The following is a 19446-nucleotide window of genomic DNA, read 5'->3' as shown; positions in this document are numbered from 1 at the left end:
GTGAGCACTCAGGCTTGATTTCCTTCAAAATGGACAGGTTTGTTCTCTTTGCAGTCCAGGGCACTCTCAAGAGTCTCCTCCAGTACCAATTCTTCGGCGGTTGGCCTTCTTCATGGTCCAGCTCTCACTTCCATACATTACTACTGGAAAAAAGAGAGGTTACTTACCTGTAACCATGGTTCTTCGAGTGGACCTCTGTGAATTCACACATATGGGTTTAGTCTGCGCCTGCGCTGACATTCTCGGAGCATTCCAGAGCTAAAAGTAACAATTTTATGGGATGATCCCCCATGAGGCACAAGCTCCTCCCACCCAATATTCCCCTCAGTTCCTATAATTTGTCCGCCGGGCACGAGAGTTATACAACAATAAGATACCCGTGACAGACAGAGGGGAGGATGGGCGGGTAGTGTGAATTCACAGAGGTCCACTTGAAGAACCATGGTTACAGGTAAGTAACCTTTCTTTCTTCTTCGTGGCCTCTGTGAATACACACATATGGGTGACTGGCAAGCTTACTTATTGGCAGGTGGGACGTCATGGTAGGAAGGATGGCAACACATTTCTGCCAAATCCAGTGTTATTGTGTGTACCTACGTGTAGCCAGTAGTGCTCCGCAAAGGTAGATGGCATGGATCATATTGGTGCACGGTAGATGTCGAGAGTCCCGATTCTACTCTAGATGCAGCCGAGGTAAATACCACTCCATGGAATGAGCCTAAAGCTGATTAGACGGTGACTCGTCTGACCGCTGGCAAGCCATAGATACAATCTGGACCATCAATCTAGAGATGGATAGGAAGAAACTGGACTTTTGAAATGAAAAGAATGAAAGCATCAAAAGAGCCTGTCATCTGTTCAGAATCTCTGGTAGTGTCCAGAGAAAATGCTGGTAAGCGTCTTACATAAATATTGTGGAGCATGTGCTCTAAAGGAGATGATGGTGATCTGAAGAATGATGGTAAGATGAAGCATAGATAAACATGAAAATTAGTCAAACACATCAGAATGAGACATTAAAGTAGGAAGTCACTTTATCAGGAAAATTGAATAACAGGTGGATCGAATCACAATCCAGCTATTTTGCGTGTTCCCTTGGCAGATATGACAGCCACTAGGAAGGCTGTTCAAAGTCAGTAATTTCGCATTTGAAGAGAAAATGGGCTCGAATGGCGGGCACATGAGTGAATTTAGAATGATCTATAGACCATTGAGGAACAATGCGTTTACATGGAGGACGGGTGGTACTGAGTCCTGTGAAAAGATGTTTGACCCTAGAGTGAGACAAAAGTCCTACATACCAGAATAATCTGGTTAATGGGCAACAATAGCAGATGTATAACATTTTAAAGCATAAACAGAAAGCCAAGTAGGCAACAGTTTCAAAGAAAGTTGGTAAGGTAGTTCTTTGTTTCAGTATATTTAATAAAGATTTCATTTATTTACACATCGACATTAAGTTGATGGTTTTTGAGCTTGATCAAGCACTGATGCCAAAGTGGGAGTATTTCCCAGGTTGCCAAGTTCATGAACGATAGACCCAGATGGTAGACAATCCTTCCCTCCAAAGTTAGGAGGTGAGGAACCAGAGGGAACTGACATGTGTCTATCTATATCGATCTGAGACAGGCGAACTAGGACTACCTTGGTCATCAAGGAGGTATTTGGATCACGTTTGATTAGGAATGATGGTGATGGAAGATTGTCCGTAGGAAAAAAAATGTATCGGAGGGAAGAGTTATGGCAGATTCCCTGTCCACTGCCATATGAACATGTCCCCAACAGTGTTTCCGTCCGCACCTGCACAGGAGCAATAAAACCTGTAGTCAGCATACGGACCCCAGTGAATACATCGAAGGTCGGTACTTCCCAACAGTGACAGAACTGAACTTGCAGTTACTTGGATTAGGGATCCCCTAGTTGGTCAAAAAGAAAAGATACCACTATTGGAGTGGTTCAAGGCTGAGTCTGGATTGCTTTAGCACTGAAGCCGTGGAGGTCATGAATTTGGGGAGAAGATTGCTAGTATTTATTTATTTTTTTGAAAAACAAACGCTATAGTACCAGTACAGGTAGATGTCCATATCTTGCAGGGGAAGGTTATTATCAAACTGATGCCCTGTACCATCTGAAACACCTTGCAGATGTTGAAAAATTGAATGGTAGTGAAACCTTAGGAATTACTGATTAGATACTAGTGTTGAGGGTGGAATCTGAAACTTATGGTAGAATACACATGAAAAGATTTCTGAGACCAAGGATGGGACGGATGCCTCCGTCCTTTCTATGTATATAATATCACAGAAGTAGAAGCCATTGCATAAGCCAGATGTAGGAACTTGGATTATGGCATGTTTGCCCAGGAGGCAGAGGTCTCTTCCTGGAGGATATAGACAAAAAGAGTAAGTCTAACGTTACTCAAAGAGGAACAAAGACAATTATATAATGTAATCTTGAGAGATGTGGTGACAGTCTTGTATGAACCGAAATGTCTGGGAGGCTGAAACTCCAGATATGGTTGAAAGGACTATGGGTAGAACTGAAAGAGGGATGAAAGGGCTGTTGGCCCGTATATAATTTAGCTGTTTTCCTATTCTGTGTAAAAAATAATAATAATAATAATTTTTTTAATGTCACCAGTCTAAGACTGAAGAGACTGGTACCATGTAATGGAAGACATTCAATTCTGTCCTTTGTGTCCTTGATGAGCCAGTGGATCGTGACTACGTGAGCCTTCTATAGATACTAAGGATGCGACAGTATTTGAAGCCCTTTGCATGTCTAGCAGCAATCCTGTGTTGCTTTGCTAGAGTCATGGTCTCAGAGTGAGAATTTCTAAGCTCTGTTTTAATGGATTCTAAGAGAGGTAGAATCTGAGACTAAAATTGCTCCAGGTAGGTGCCTATCGTGATTGATAGTTGGAGCAGAAGTGAATGAAGGGAATAAGTCTCCCTGCCAAAGACATCAATGTTTCCGTATTCTTATTAGTAGGGTTCAGGGAAATCATTTCTTGTTTTGGATAAATTTGTTCTATGATGATAGAAATGGGACTGGAGTCATCCCAAAATTTCTATATCATCTCCTCGTACCTTGTACCTGTGATACATTCTTCCTAGATCTTTAATAGGAGGTGGCTTGGTGCAAGCATCCTTTATTAGCTTCAGCATAGTTCGTGTAAATGCTCAGCTAAGTGATGGCCGGGTCTGGAAAAGGCGGTTCCTCCATTCCCAATAGACGGGATGCGGTGAACCGAGAAGTGAGCTGTGCAAATGAAAAGAAGCACACTGAAGGTGACAGAGGATGATAATGGATCGCATCATATTGGAGGGAGATTCATTCAAGGAGTGAGATCCGAGCTTATGTCCAGAATTGGCAGATTTGAAGCCGGGACTGGTCGTGCTCGATCATAATGGGCCTCGACACAAGATGGATTGGAATTTGGAAAGCATCTTTTCCTGCCAAAGTGTTGATATGGTGGAGAAAAAGCAAGAACAAAAATCTTCTCCATGTTGAGGTCGATCCTAATAGATTCAATGTATATTGAAGATAGTGGCAAAGCTGGTAGCTACGATAGAAAGGAGTCAAACAGACTGACTGGTCAACAACAGAGAAGTAAAGAGACTGCTCAGTTTTGCAGTCCTACCAGCAGTTCTGCCAGTCAAGGCACTGCCTGCCCAGATGTCTAGGGGCAGCGGTGGTAACTTTGGGGTTGAGGCTTTTAACATTCCCGGAATGCCATAGACTGATGGGAACATCTTCAGGCTCTTGCAGATGTTACAGCGCAATGAATGTGTCACCTTCTAGAGCCTGAGCAGGTTATCAAGAATAACAATCTTTTTCTGGCTAAAAAGCCAACAAATGGCAGGTCCTAACCTGTCAGTTGCTTAGACACTGGTTTTCAGGGATATTGAGCAGCAGTGCGCTCGTGATGCACCTGCAACAGTGCCTCCCAGTGATGTGGAAGGCCTGAACTGTAAGCATGCACATGAGCTACCTGCAGAGTGGGCAGAACCAAACTCCATAAGTGGTGATAAGCCCTCATGGCAGAGGAGTACGTGGCTACACGGTGACCAAAAACAAATAACAATGCCGACCAAAGAACTCCTCATCTGTTAACAGTAAAGGAGTGTGACCATCTGCAACAACCGAGAGGGGTGTAGGAAGACTGGTTGGAAACTCTTCCACCCCCCAGCGACTCATGTGAGTCCCAAACCTGAATGGTTAACAGCAGGTTTGGTCAAGGCTGCAAACATTATGATGCTGGAGCCGAGTTCGAGGGAGCACTACATCTGTAAAGCGTATGTGGAGGCATAAAGCACTCCATAGCCCATGGCTCAGAACGATGCCAGGTAGAGCGGGATGGTGATGGTGGCCGAGAGCTCATAGCTCCTATCCCAAACAAAAGGGACTGGTCCTACGAACCTTGTCAGCGTGACAGGACCTACCTGAGGAAAATTATCCAGACTTACCTGACAGCAGCAGGGTTCTTGGGTGGACCCTTGTGAGTCCTTTCCTTATGAGCCTATGCAGGCACTGGCAGCTGAGCCAGGGCCGCAGTCTACCTTGTGAGCGAGCCCATTGATAAAGAGGACTGTTTTGTGCCAAATTAACAGCCACCAGCAGGTGCTACCCTAGGCAGAAATATCACCGACTAGCAGGGCTAGTGGTGGGATTTGCAGCCCCCCCTTTCAGAGGCAAACTAGGGCTGTCAAATGCTGCCAGAAAGCTTTTGCCTCGGCACCTCACTGGTTTTGGAAATAGCAGCCACGTGAACAAGCCCTCTGATAAATCAGGCCCAATATACTAAACACCCAAGGGCATTACCCCAGACAGGCAAAGCACTGACATGAAGGGCTAGCCACAGGAGCTGAAGGGGCCCATTGTATCCCCAAAGGTAAACCCAAGCCTTACCATATGTTGCTGGCACATCTACAGCCTCGGTGTGCAGCTCCCTCCAGAAGTTGCAGCTACATGAGCAGGCGCACGAAGGAGGGTTGGTGTGCGGCACTCACACACAGAGGCGCTTCCCATGTCAGGAGGAATCACTGACAGTCAGGGAAGGTAACAGGGGCAACAGGAGGCCCTTCTTCTCCTAGGGACAGGGCGACAGAGCCCTAACTCCTGCGGGGTCAAAACAGTTGTATGAATGAGCCCCTTGAAACAATCATCCATCGATGATTCACCAGTCTCTCTCATGGTTGCTCATAGAGAGGGTGTGGTGAGACATGCCTCCTTTTCACTCTCCTCTCCTCATGAGATAGAGGAAGAGACTCAAGCTCCAACTCTGGAACGTCAAATGCCCACCCTCATGTAGGGCTAAAAAGAGCCATGGCCGGACTGGACGGTAGCGCAGTCACTGAATGGCCAGTTGGAGCAAAGAGGCTATCAGGCGATCCTGGAGTCTGTGCAGGTAGAGCTGGCACATCGTCTCCTCAGAGGCAAATTCGCTAGCCTCGGTCGAGGATTCCTCTGTTGATGTAGACTTAGATTTTAAGGACTCCTTGGCATTATCGGGTCCCCTACTATAAGGAGATCCGTGCGGCTGCACCTATCTGGGTAAGATGTAGCTTACTCAGGCAGAAAATATTAAAGTGCCCAAGAGTCAAAATCAGGAGGCCGGAAAAGGCGGGAAAGGAGAAAGAAGTAAACAGGTGAAGTGTGTGTGTGTGTGTGGAGGGGGGGGGTAAGCCAAATAGCTGGCAAGCAAAAAAGAAAACAACTCACGGGGAATCACAGATTAGATAATTGAGAAGGGAAAGAATCCAGTTTAGAGGGAATTAAACAATAAGCTAAGGGAAAAACCCTGTGGAAATAGCTCTATGACTCTGTAGAACTTTACAGCACGGCGGAAAAAAGGAACTGAGGGGAATCTTGGGTGGGAGGAGCTTGTGCCTCATGGGGGATCATCCCATAAAATTGTTACTTTTAGCTCTGGAATGCTCCGAGAATGTCAGCGCAGGCGCAGACTAAACCCATATGTGTGTATTCACAGAGGCCACGAAGAAGAACCATAGCTTTGACTATGCGGACCTTTGTCGGTAAAATGATGTCTCTGCTTTTCAAGATGCTGTTGAGGTTTCTAATCACTTTCCTCCCAAGAAGCAGGCGTCTTTTAATTTTGTGGCTGCTGTCACCATCTGCAGTGATCATGGAGCCCAAGAAAGTAAAATCTATCACTGCCTCCATATTTTCCCCTTCTATTTGCCAGGAGGTGATGGGACCAATGGCCATGATATTAGTTTTTTTTATGTAGAGCTTCAGACCATTTTTTGCGCACTCTTCTTTCACCCTCATTACAAGGTTCTTTAATTCCTCCTCACTTTCTGCCATCAGAGTGGTATCATCTGCATATCTGAGGCTGTTGATATTTCTTCTGGCAATCTTAATTCCGGTTTGGGATTCATCCAGTGGGAGACAATATACAGCATTGTTGTACTCCTTTCCCAATTTTAACCAAGCAGTTGTTCCATATCCAGTTCTAACTGTTGCTCACTGTCCCACATATAGATTTCTCAGGAGACAGATAAGGTGGTCAGGCACTCCCATTTCTTTAAGAACTTGCCATAGTTCTCGATCCACATACTGCTGAAGCCTGCCTTGTAGGATTTTGACCATAACCTTGCTAGCGTGTGAAATGAGTTCAGTTGTACGGTGGTTGGAGCATTCTTTGACACTGCCCTTCTTTGGGATTGGGATGTAGACTGATCTTTTCCAATCCTCTGGCCACCGCAGACCCTTGTGGCGCAGTGGTTAAACTGCTGTACTGCAGCCAAAACTGTGCTCACAGCCTGGGGTTCAAGGTTGACTCAGCCTTCTATCCTTCTGAGGTCGGTAAAATGAGTACCCAGCTTGCTGGGGGGGGGGGCAATGTGTAGCCTGCATAATTAACTTGTAAACCACCCAAAGAGTGCTTAAAGCACTATAGGGCAGTATATAAGCAGCACACTTTGCTTTTTTGCTTTCCTTTTCCAAACTTGCTGGCATATTGAGTGTAGCACCTTAACAGTGTCATCTTTTAAGATTTTAAATAGTTTCACTGGAATGTTATCACCTCCACTGGCCTTGTTGTTAGCCATGCTTTCTAAGGCCCACTTCTTCACTCTCCAGGATGTCTGGCTCAGGGTCAGCAACCAAACTATCTGGGTTGTCCGATACATCCAGATCTTTCTGGTATAATTTCTCTGGATATTCTTGCCACCTCTTCTTCATGTCTTCTGCTTCTGTGAGGTCCCTACCATTTTTGTCCATCTTTGCACAAAAGTTTCCTTTAATTAATATCTCCATTTTTTTAACAGATCTCTGGGTTTTCCCTTTGTATTATTTTCCTCTATTTCTTTGCATTGTTCATTTAAGAAGGCCCCCTTGCTATTTTTTTTGGAAGTCAGCATTAAGTTTTCTGTAACTTTCCCTATCTCCCTTGCATTTTGTTTCCTTTCTCTTCTGTGCTATTTGTAAGGCCTCGTTGGTCAGCCACTTTGCTTTCTTGCATTTCCTTTTCTTTGGGATGGTTTTTGTTGCTGTCCCCTGTACAATGTTACGGGCCTCCATTCATAGTTCTTCAGGCACTCTGTCCACTAAATCAAGTTCCTTAAATCTGTTCTTCACTTCCACTGTGTATTCATAAGGGATTTGGTTTAGATCACTGGTTCTTAACCTTGGGTTACTCAGGAGTTTTGGACTGCAACTCCCAGAAGCCTTCACCACCAACTGTGCTGGCTGGGGTTTCTGGGAGTTGCAGTTCAAAAACATCCAAGTAACAAAGGTTAAGAACCACTGGTTTAGATTATACCTGACTAGCCCAATGGTTTTCCCCACTTTCTTCAGTTTAAGCCTGAGTTTAGGTATAAGAAGCTGATGATCAGAACCATAATTAGCTCCAGTGTTTGTTTGTTTGTTTTTTGTTTTTTTGGGCTGACTGTATAGAGCTTCTCCATCTTTGGCTGCAAAGAACATAATCAATCTGATTTGGGTATTGCCCATCTGGTGATGTCGATGTGTAGAGTCGCCTCTGGTGTTGTTGGAAAAGAGTGTTTGTGATGACCAGCTTCTTCTCTTGACAAAACTCTATTAGCCTTTGCCTTGCTTCATTTTGAACTCAAAGGCCAAACACCTGTTGTTCCTTTTTTCTCTTGACTCCCTACTTCAGCATTCCAGTCCCCTAGAATGAGAAGAACATCTTTCTTTGGTGTCAGTTCTAGAAGGTGTTGTAAATCTTCATAGAATTGGGCAGTTTCAGCCTCTTCAGCATCGGTGGTTGGTGCATAAGCCTGGAATCCTGTGATTTGAAAGGTCTGTCTTGGATTCGTATTGAAATCATTCTCTCATTTTTGAGATTGTATCCCAGTACAGCTTTTCCCACTCTTTTGTTGACTATGAGGGCTACTCCATTTCTTCTACGGGATTCTTGCCCACAATAGTTGATATGATAATCATCTGAGCTGAATTCACCCATTCCCGTCCATTTTAGTTCACTGACGCCCAAGATGCCAATGTTTATTCTTGCCATCTCATGTCTGACCACATCCAGTTTACCGAGGTTCATAGATCTTACATTCCAGGTTCCTATGCAGTATTTTTTTTGCAGCATCGGACTTTCCTTTCGCTTCCACGCACATCCACAGCTGAGCATCCTTTTGGCTTTGGCCCAATCACTTCATTAGCTCTGGAGCTACTTGTACTTGTCCTCCGCTCTTCCTCAGTAGCATGTTGGACGTTCTCCAACCTGAGGGGCTCATATTCCAGCATCATATCTTTTAGCCTTTTGTTTCTGTCCATGGAGTTTTCTTGGCAAAGATACTGGAGTGGCTTGCCAGTCCCTGTTTCAGGTGGACCGCATTTAGTCAGAACTCTCCACTATGACCTGTCTGTCTTGGGTGTCCCTGCATGGCATAGCCCATAACTTCTCTGAATTACTCAAGCCTCTTCGCCACGACAAGGCGGCAATCCATGAAGGGGGTGAATGAGTTCAGCACTTAATAGCACTGGAAATACGTGGTGGTCTAAGTGAGTGGGTACCTAACCCCATCATTCCAGTATGAGTTGCTCTCCTTTTTGGGACCACAAGCCATCCCTACTAAGGACAGCATGTGTTAGAAAAGTGGGGGTGGGACTCTCTTACTGGCACTTACGAGCTAGAAATCTCTCATGCCATTGGAGTGTCACAAGCTTCAGCTAATGGAAGATAATCTATTTGCCATCTGAATTTCAAAAGGTTCCTTCACATACAAGTTTTTGACAAGTCAGGGTGAAACTTTACTGGTCAGATTTCTTCATGCTTTAATTAGTACTCCAACCTGTTATTAATTTTACACTATTCTCTCCTATCTCACATCACCTTCTCACCTGATAGTTTGATTTTCTTCCTCACACAGAGAAAGGAACTACAATATTAGTTCTCCTGGGAGAAGCTGTAGAAGTACCTTTGTTCCTTTCTTTAAAATAATAGAAAATAATAATCTGGCTGTCCTGCAAGAAGGCTAGAAGCTGACCCTATTGATTTCAATAGATTTGAGCGTTGCCTTGAGCCAATGGCATTTCATTGCCTAGCAACGGTGTGCACCCAGTTACTCAAGGTTACTATAGCAATGGCTGTCTAATGCCAGTTCACTATTAAGGAGATGATCAAGAGCCTCTGCCACTCTTAATGCTGTAACTTCAAGGGTTTTCCCTCTTTCTTTTTCTTTCTCTTTCATTTCGTATTGCAAAACTAATGTGTCATGAAGACTCCAGAGATTCACTCCTGAGAAAAGCAGGGCTCCAATATATTCTTTGTCTGTCCGGACACATATAACCAAGACAGCAGGCCCATCTAGCTGCTCTTCCTACATCAGTCATGGTAACTCTAATGACTTGCAGCCAATCATCTTTACAAACTTTATTTAAAAGGACACCCTGTCAACACATCACTCCTCACTTCAGCTTTAACCCCTGTTGCCCCACAAACAAAAGATTAAGGATTTAAAGAACTATTGGGCCATACCAATCCAGTTCTTTCCCTCCCTGCTGCTGACTCCTGGGGTCTCTAGATTCTTTCTTGCTCTCACATTTAGACAGCTACAAAAATGAGGGAGGAGCTTCTCCGACTTGCTTTTCCTTCTCCCTCTGGAGAGTCATGCAGATGTTTTATTTGCATCTTTTCTTTAATTATGTGTAGTTTCCTTTCTGCCAAAGAACTCAGGGGCAGCACACAGCATTCCCCAGGACATCACTGCAATCTTTGAGACATGTTAAACAGAAATACAGTGACAACTAGCCCAAAGTCACCAAGTGAATTTCACGGCTGAGCAAATATTTGAACCTAGATTTCCATATCTTACTCCGACACTCAAAGCTCTATATCACGAGATATGAACAAGTAGAGGTGCAAAGGCAGTGGAACCCCCCCCCCCGAGAGAAAGAGGCTCTCTCATGGCCTCCGCTGTTTGTTACAAAGAGAGTTGAACCTTTTCTTTCACTTGAATTGCCACTTCCGTTTGTGACTGCAGAAATTATATCCTAAACTGGAAAGTATGCAACCTGTTCTACCCCGTCTCCCGTCTTAAAGCTCCTCCTTTTGGAAATGTATCACACCCAGTTTTGCCACTGCTTGGGAATCTAGAAACAAGTATGAATCCAGAGGATGCCAATTTTTGTGCTCTCACTAGAACATTCCCTTCTTTTTCTCAGGTGAAAGAAAGCCCTTCATTGGAGGCATTAATAAAGCCTCCATTAATAATGCAAAGAATTAAAGGAGCACTGGCATGGATCTGCTAATGGTTGCAAATGTGCTAGTACCTAAAGAAGGGTGACAGAGGGTTGTAATGCCAAATGGTGTGAGCTGCCCATCTGAAATCTTGTGTATTTCTCCTCAAGAAGAAATTGTGTTGCTGACACTAGAACTCACTCCCAAACATGTGGAAGACCGTAACCTAAGCACATATGAACTTGTTTGCCCCAAACCAAATGTGTGTGCCTGGATTCTGTCTTGTTTGTGTTAGTTCTCTGGATGTATAAAAGTACTTACAGTTTTCTCTGAAATTTCTTTTACATAAGAAAGTATGACAAGCTGGTCACAGAGGGGTGCAACTCCACTGATGAAAAATTCAGTGTTGAACTGGGACACTGGGCACCAAAAGCAGAGAGAAAGGAACAGGTTTCAGTGTTAATCTAAAACACAGTGTTATAATTGCACACTATGTATAAAAACATTGATATAGCCCTTCTAGTTAGTAAATAAACTTTGAAACCTTACTTCCGTTTGTGCTAATAACATCCCTGAGAAGTAGATTAGGATTCATCTTACTTTGTGTTTAGGCATTTGTTACTTTGTCTGTTACTGTTACACTAACGTCTATTTTGTATGGGCACATACAGTACATAGTTTTCTGTTGGTTGTTTCATTTTTAACACAGGAATATATGGCTTCCCAATGACTGTGCTATACTGTTTCTCAAAGCAAATGGAAGCCTCCCATTAGCCTCCCATTTTGGCAGGAAGATAAGGGGAACACTTCAGCCTGAGAGCCATGAACTCTTAGTGGCAACCAATCATTGGCGGTAACCAATTTAAACATTTCACTCCTCTGACTAACTCTGACTTACATAAATGTAAAGGATATGATAAATGCATTTATCATTTATTTATTTAAAATATTTTTACCCTGCCTTTTTAAAAAGATGCAAGACATCTTACATCATTAAAACAATAATATTTAAAAGCTAAAAACACTGCAAGTATACAATTTTTTTTTTTTTAAAAGAGAGGTTACTTACCTGTAACCATGGTTCTTCAAGTGGTACTCTGTGAATCCACACAACTGGGTAGCTGCGCCTGCACAGGAATCCTCGGAATCTTCTAGAGCTTTAGGAGAAAAAAGATTAATGATATGTTACCCCTATTGCGCATGCTCCGCCCGCCTATTCCCCAGTTCCATTTTGGCTGCCACCAGTTGAACTCCGCAGAGCAACATAGGGCCAGTGACAGACAGAGGGGAGGCAGGGCGGGTATGTGTGGATTCACAGAGTACCACTTGAAGAACCATGGTTACAGGTAAGTAACCTGTCTTTCTTCAGCGTGGACTCTGTGAATGCACACAACTGGGTGACTAACTAGCTCGCTTACCGGATGGAGGGCCATCACTCCAGCACAAATGTCAGAATAGCCCTTCCAAATGCAGCATCATTCTTGGCCCGGAAGTCCAAGCTGTAGTGTGTGATGAAGGTGGACGCTGTAGACCAAGTGGCTGCCTTGCAGATATCCGGGATGTCCACTCCGCGTAGCAGTGCCGTAGATGAGGCCATGACTCTAGTGGAGTGTGCTCGAAGACCCTCTGGGACGTCTTTGCCTTGTAACTGGTAGGCTAGACCGATGGTTGACACAATCCATCTAGAGAGCATAGACGGAGCGGCAGCAAAGCCTTTACGAGAACTATGAAAACACACAAATAGTCTGGTTGTCAAGCGAAAGTCCTTAGTTCTGGCAGTATGGAAGGCCAATGCTCTCCGAACATCCAACGAGTAAAGTGTTCATTTCACGTCTGAGGTTGGATTCGGGAATAGTGTAGGTAGTGAGATAGGTTGATTAAGCTGAAAGCTTGGCACCACCTTAGGGAGGAAGGACAAATTAGGGTAGAGGACTACCTCGTCCAAAAAAAAACAACTGTAGGTAAGGGCTGTCATGATGCAGTGCTGCCAATTCACTAGCTCTCCTAGCCAAAGTGATGGCTACGAGGAAGAGCGTCTTAAAGGATACCAATTTAATGTCTGAGGTTGCCATCGGTTCAAATGGTGGTTTTGTGAGGGCCTTAAGCACTAAACGAAGCAACCACTGTGGCAGAGGTGACCTTGCAGGTGGGCGTAAATTTAGGATGCCCCTGAGGAAAGCCTTAACAGTCGGGTGTGAAAACAGTCTAGCCATCTGATTCCCTAGGTTGGAAGGAAATTATTGCTGACAGGTATACCTTCAAGGTAGAGAGTGCCAGGCCCTGATCGAAAAGAGGACACAGAGGAGCAGTGTATGCAGAGTTACTGGTCTAGGTGGTAGGCTCCTTGATTCTGCAAAGCGTAGGAAGTTATTCCATTTGTACTTGTATAGGAGCATTGTGGAAGGTTTCCTGGCCTGGTTGAGAATTTCACAGATCAGAGATGAATCCTCCAAGCTGTTAGGTGGAGAGAGGGCAGGTGCGGGTGGAATACCTGGCCCCCGTCCAGGGAAAGAAGGTGTGGAATGAGTGGCAGTCTCACAAAGTCTAAAACCATGGCCCTGAGAGTGGTGAACCACGGCTGTCGTAGCCACCAAGGTGCTATTAGGATAATGTTGGCCCTGTCCTGCCTGATCTTGACCAGAGTCCTTTGTACCAGAGGAAAAGGAGGAAAGAGATAGAGTAGATGTCTGTCCCAGCCCATCATAAACGCATCCCCCAACGATGCCGGGCCGCATCCCGCATGGGAGCAGAACTTCCTGCATTTTGTGTTGGTGGATGTAGCGAATACATCTATCACCGGTGTTCCCCACTTGTGACAGATCTCGTGATATGTTGAAATGTCCAATTCCCATTCATGAGTCTGTTTGGGTAGATGACTCAAGCAGTCTGCTAGTTCGTTTTCCTCTGTTGATATGCGTATTGCAACAGGGAAGACATGGTGTTCGCAACGTCATTCCCACAGGACCACCGCTAGATGGCTGTCTTTCTTGGAGGGTTGCCCCTCTGGCTTGTTCCTTATTTGAGGTATCTTTTTCTTTAGGTCCTCCCCCTGAACCGAGGACGTCGCAGCGGTAAGGGACTTTTTCCCCGCTTTCGCATTAGGCTTCTTTCCCGCCTTAGCCACGGCTTTAGGAACCTGCAAGGGTGGAGTGGGGGTGGCGGTACCCTCAAGTTGTGATGACTCTGGGGGGCTAGCAACCAGCTCCATAGTGTCTGGTTTTGAGGCAAAGAGTGTCCTCTCCCAAAGATAAAGTTTCAGTCTCTGCTGTCTGGCTCTGAGCGCAGGCTTAGGAAGGTCTTTGCAATATCTGCAGGCTTGGGTCTGGTGATTTCCCCCCAGGCAAATTAAACAGTGCTCATGCCCGTCGGAAAGGGGAAACTTTCTGGCACAGATTGCACACTCTCTAAGGGGCCCTGACTGGGACATAAAGCAGGGAGAGGTTCGGGCTGCACTCACAGTCTAGCGACAGTCAAGGAGTCAAGCAGCAGGCGATAACAAAGTTGAGGCAGTCCAGGTAAGCCAAGGGAGGCAGTCCGAAAAAAAGGTCGGGAAAGGCAAAAATCTCGATCAAAACAGTCCAGAGGCAGTCCAAGGGGTAACAGTCGTAAGAATACACAGTCTGAAATCCGAAAGACGTGGTCAGAACAAACGGTCCGAGTTCAAAAACATCAATAGCAAGGAAAATATTATAGAGCTCTAGCGCGAGGTTCCTTTCGCAACGGCGTAAAAAATGGAACTGGGGAATAGGCGGGCGGAGCATGTGCAATAGGGGTAACATGTCGTTAATCTTTTTTCTCCTAAAGCTCTAAGATTCCGAGGATTCCTGCGCAGGCGCAGCTACCCAATTGTGTGCATCCAAAGAATCCACGCTGAAGAATAAACAAATATTATATTAAAAATGGTAAATAAAATCAATACTAAAAACACATTTAAAAGCAACAAGGCACAACAATCCATTTTAAAGACACCTCTCAACTAGCCAGCCACTAAGGGAAAGCATGCCTGAGGAAGGAGGTCCTTATTTGCTTGTGGAAGGAGAGTAGAGATGGGGCCACACAGCCTCTTGTGGGCGTGAGTTCCAAAGTTTGGGAGCAGTAACAAAAGAGGCCCTCTCCCATGTCTCCAGCCCCTTAGATAAAGGCCACTATGCCTAAGCTCAAGAACACAGATGCTTTGTCTAGCACTGGAGAAGCACAATAGATTGGGAAGAGGGAAGAGCAGTCAAGAGATCCTGTTACTGTAGTGCAAGGCTGCCCCCCTTTTCTTGTTAAAGCCACATTCCCTTGGAGCTAATCTGTCAAGGATCACATCCACACAGTGGTCAAGGATATAGCCAAAAGCAGAACACTTGTTCTGCCAATTCCCTTTCCCCCCCCCCTCTATCCTCATCTTTCTTCTCTAGGCCAGTTCTGGTCTTAAACTATTACAGTGGTGCCTCGCTTAACGGGCGCTCCGTTTAGCAACGAAACCGTATAGCAACGAAGATTTTGCGATTGCAAAAGCGATCGCATTGCGATGTTTTTAATGGGGTTTTTTCGCTTTGTGATGATCGGTTCTCTGTTTTGCTTACCGATCATCGCAAAGCAATGATTTTTTAACAGCTGATCGGCAGTTCCAAAATGGCCACCGGGTAAAAAATGGCCGCCCGCTGTGTTTTTGCGCCGATTCCTCGCTTAAGAGGCAGCGAAAATGGCTGCCGTATGGAGGATCTTCACTTTAAGGTGAGTTTTAAGCCCACAGGAACACATTAAACAGGTTTTAATGCATTTCTATGGGCTTTTTAAAATCGCATAGCGACGAATTCGCTTAGCAGCGATTTTTGCTGCACGGATTAATGTCACTATGTGAGGCACCACTGTATAGGTGTGGAAGTGAATTTGCCACCATATACTCAATCTTCTCCTGTAGAAAGGGACAAGCTGAGAAGGAGAAGCTCCTTTATATGTGGAGTTGGTCCATACAACTGAGAACTCTCAAAAACTGATTTTCAGGTTTTGATCATTACCAAGCATGCATTTGCTCAGCTGAAGACAGTGTGTGCGCTGTGCCAGCTCCGAGAGAGAGAGAGAGAGAGAGAGAGAGAGAGAGAGAGAGAAATATACACAGGTATACAAAAATATTGGGATCAAATACAATTAAACACGTCCATTTGTGGTGCACATTTTACAAGGATGTACGTGAAGAACTTGTTTCCCCTCTGATTGGCCGATTTCCTGGTTGTACAGAGCAACAACTCCTTCATGGATTGCTGCCTTGTCGTGGCGAAGGGGCTTGAGTAACTCAGAGAAACTATGGGCTATGCCGTGCAGGGACACCCAAGACGGACAGGACATAGTGGAGAGTTCCGACTAAACGCAATCCACCTGGAGTAGGAAATGGCAAGCCACTCCAGTATCTTTGCCAAGAACGCCCCATGATCAGAAACAAAAGGCTAAAAGATATGACGCTGGAAGATGGGCCCCTCAGGTCGGAAGGCGTCCAACATGCTACTGAGGAAGAGCGGAGGACAAGTACAAGTAGCTCCAGAGCTAATGAAGTGGTTGGGCCAAAGCCGAAAGGACGCTCAGCTGTGGACGTGCCTGGAAGTGAAAGGAAAATCCAATGCTGCAAAGAAAAATACTGCATAGGAACCTGGAATGTAAGATCTATGAACCTTGGGAAGCTGGAGGTGGTCAAACAGGAGATGGCAAGAATAAACATCGACATCCTGGGCATCAGTGAACTAAAATGGACAGGAATGGGCGAATTCAGCTCAGATGATTATCATATCTACTATTGTGGGCAAGAATCCCGTAGAAGGAATGGAGTAGCCCTCATAGTCAACAAAAGAGTGGGAAAAGCTGTAATGGGATACAATCTCAAAAATGATAGAATGATGTCAATACGAATCCAAGGCAGACCATTCAACATCACAATAATCCAAGTTTATGCACCAACCAGCATTGCTGAGGAGACTGAAATTGAACAATTCTATGAAGATTTACAACACCTTCTAGAACTGACACCAAAGAAAGATGTTCTTCTCATTCTAGGGGACTGGAATGCTAAAGTAGGGAGCCAAGAGATAAAAGGAACAACAGGGAAGTTTGGCCTTGGAGTTCAGAACGAAGCAGGACAAAGGCTAATAGAGTTTTGTCAGGAGAATAAGCTGGTCATCACAAACACTCTTTTCCAACAACACAAGAGGCGACTCTATACATGGAAATCACCAGATGGGCAATATTGAAATCAGATTGATTATATTCTCTGCAGCCAAAGATGGAGAAGCTCTATACAGTCAGCAAAAACAAGACCTGGAGCTGACTGCGGTTCTGATCATCAGCTTCTCATAGCAAAATTCAAGCTTAGACTGAAGAGATTAGGAAAAACCACTGGGCCACTCAGGTATAATCTAAACCAAATCCCTTATGAATACACAGTGGAAGTAAAGAACAGATTTAAAGAACTAGATTTGGTGGACAGAGTGCCTGAAGAACTTTGGATAGAGGCTCGTAACATTGTCCAGGAGGCAGCAACGAAAACCATCCCAAAGAAAAGGAAATGCAAGAAAGCAAAGTGGCTGTCCAACGAGGCCTTAGAAATAGCAGAGAGGAGAAGGGAAGCAAAATGCAAGGGAGATAGGGAAAGTTACAGAAACTTGAATTCAGACTTCCAAAGAATAGCAAGGAGAGACAAGAGGGCCTTCTTAAATGAACAATGCAAAGAAATAGAGGAAGATAACAGAAAAGGAAAGACCAGAGATCTGTTCAGGAAAATTGGACATATTAGAGGAACATTTTGCGCAAAGATGAACATGATAAAAGACAAAAATGGGAGGGACCTAACAGAAGCAGAAGACGTCAAGAAGAGGTGGCAAGAATACACAGAGGAATTATATCAGAAAGATTTGGATATCCTGGACAACCCAGACAATGTAGTTGCTGACCTTGAGCCAGACATCCTGGAGAGCGAAGTCAAGTGGGCCTTAGAAAGCCTGGCTAACAACAAGGCCAGTGGAGGTGATGGCATTCCAGTTGAACTATTTAAAATCTTGAAAGATGATGCTGTTAAGGTGCTACATTCAATATGCCAGCAAGTTTGGAAAACTCAACAGTGGCCAGAGGATTGGAAAAGATCAGTCTACATCCCAATCCCAAAGAAAGGCAGTGCCAAAGAATGCTCCAACTACCGTACAATTGCACTCATTTCGCACGCTAGCAAGGTTATGCTCAAAATCCTCCAAGGTAGGCTTCAGCAGTATGTGGACCGAGAACTCCCAGAAGTACAAGCTGGATTCCGAAGAGGCAGAGGAACTCGAGACCAAATTGCTAACTTGCGCTGGATTATGGAGAAAGCCAGAGAGTTCCAGAAAAATATCTACTTCTGCTTCATTGACTATGCGAAAGCCTTTGACTGTGTGGACCACAGCAAACTATGGCAAGTTCTTAAAGAAATGGGAGTGCCTGACCACTTTATCTGTCTCCTGAGAAACCTATATGTGGGACAGGAAGCAACAGTTAGAACCGGTCATGGAACAACTGAGTGGTTCAAAATTGGGAAAGGAGTACGGCAAGGCTGTATATTGTCCCCCAGCTTATTTAACTTATATGCAGAATACATCATGCGGAAGGCTGGACTGGAAGAAACCCAAGCCGGAATTAAGATTGCCAGAAGAAATATCAACAACCTCCGATATGCAGATGATACCACTCTGATGGCAGAAAGTGAGGAGGAATTAAAGAACCTTGTAATGAGAGTGAAAGAGGAGAGTGCAAAAAACGGTCTGAAACTCAACATCAAAAAAACTAAGATCATGGCCACTGGTCCCATCACCTCCTGGGAAATAGAAGGGGAAGATATGGAGGCAGTGTCAAATTTTATCTTCCTGGGCTCCATGATTACTTCAGATGGAGACAGCAGCCCTGAAATTAAAAGGCGCCTTCTTCTTGGGAGGAAAGCAATGACAAATCTTGACAGCATCTTGAAAAGCAGAGACATCACCTTGCCAACAAAAGTCCGAATAGTCAAAGCTATGGTTTTTCCTGTCGTGATGTATGGAAGTGAGAGCTGGACCATAAAGAAAGCAGACCGCCGAAGAATTGATGCCTTTGAATTGTGGTGCTGGAGGAGGCTCTTGAGAATCCCCTGGACTGCAAGGAGAACAAACCTATCAGTTCTAAAGGAAATCAACCCTGAATGCTCACTTGAAGGACAGATCCTGAAGCTGAGGCTCCAGTACTTTGGCCATCTCATGAGAAGAAAAGAGTCCTTGGAAAAAACCTTGATGTTAGGAAGGTGTGATGGCAAGAGGAGAAGGGGACGACCAAGGATGAGATGGCTGGACAGTGTCTGCGAAGCAACCAACATGAACCTGACACAACTCCGGGAGGCAGTAGAAGACAGGAGGGCCTGGCGTGCTCTGGTCCATGGGGTCACGAAGAGTCGGACACGACTAAACGACTAAACACACACACACAGAGCAACAATGTATGCATGTGCTGCTGTCTGACTCTAATCCCATTCTTACACATAGGGTTGCCAAATTTCTTACTGTTGCAATAGGCATTAGAAAAAGGACCCTAAAAGTAGTTAGAGCATGGTTTGCTAGAAAATCTGGAATTGCTTTAGGGGAGATGTTTTGATGCTGTTATTGTTCACCTCAGAACTGAGTATTTGCATTTGATCCCAATATTTTTGTATACCTCTGTAAATTTATATATTTTGATGTTTTATTTGTGGCTGGTCTTTGACCGTAATAAAGTTTTATCTCTCAGGTCCTAGAGAT

At 44.7% G+C, this 19446-nt stretch overlaps 1 protein-coding gene across 2 annotated transcripts in view; it reads right to left on the bottom strand.

Annotated features, from left to right (window-relative positions):
- VPS41 (VPS41 subunit of HOPS complex) overlaps positions 1–19446 on the bottom strand; it is a 158584-nt gene that overhangs the window by 47280 nt on the left and 91858 nt on the right. For both annotated transcript variants that reach the window (XM_020788161.3, XM_020788162.3), the window contains one exon: positions 11003–11100. In XM_020788161.3, the coding sequence (XP_020643820.2) occupies positions 11003–11100 (98 nt within the window). The remainder of the gene's footprint in view (positions 1–11002; positions 11101–19446) is intronic.

Source organism: Pogona vitticeps, chromosome 6 (genome assembly GCF_051106095.1).
Source record: "Pogona vitticeps strain Pit_001003342236 chromosome 6, PviZW2.1, whole genome shotgun sequence".
NCBI classification, from domain to species: domain Eukaryota; kingdom Metazoa; phylum Chordata; class Lepidosauria; order Squamata; family Agamidae; genus Pogona; species Pogona vitticeps.
This window is presented reverse-complemented; position numbering and strand designations above follow the sequence as displayed.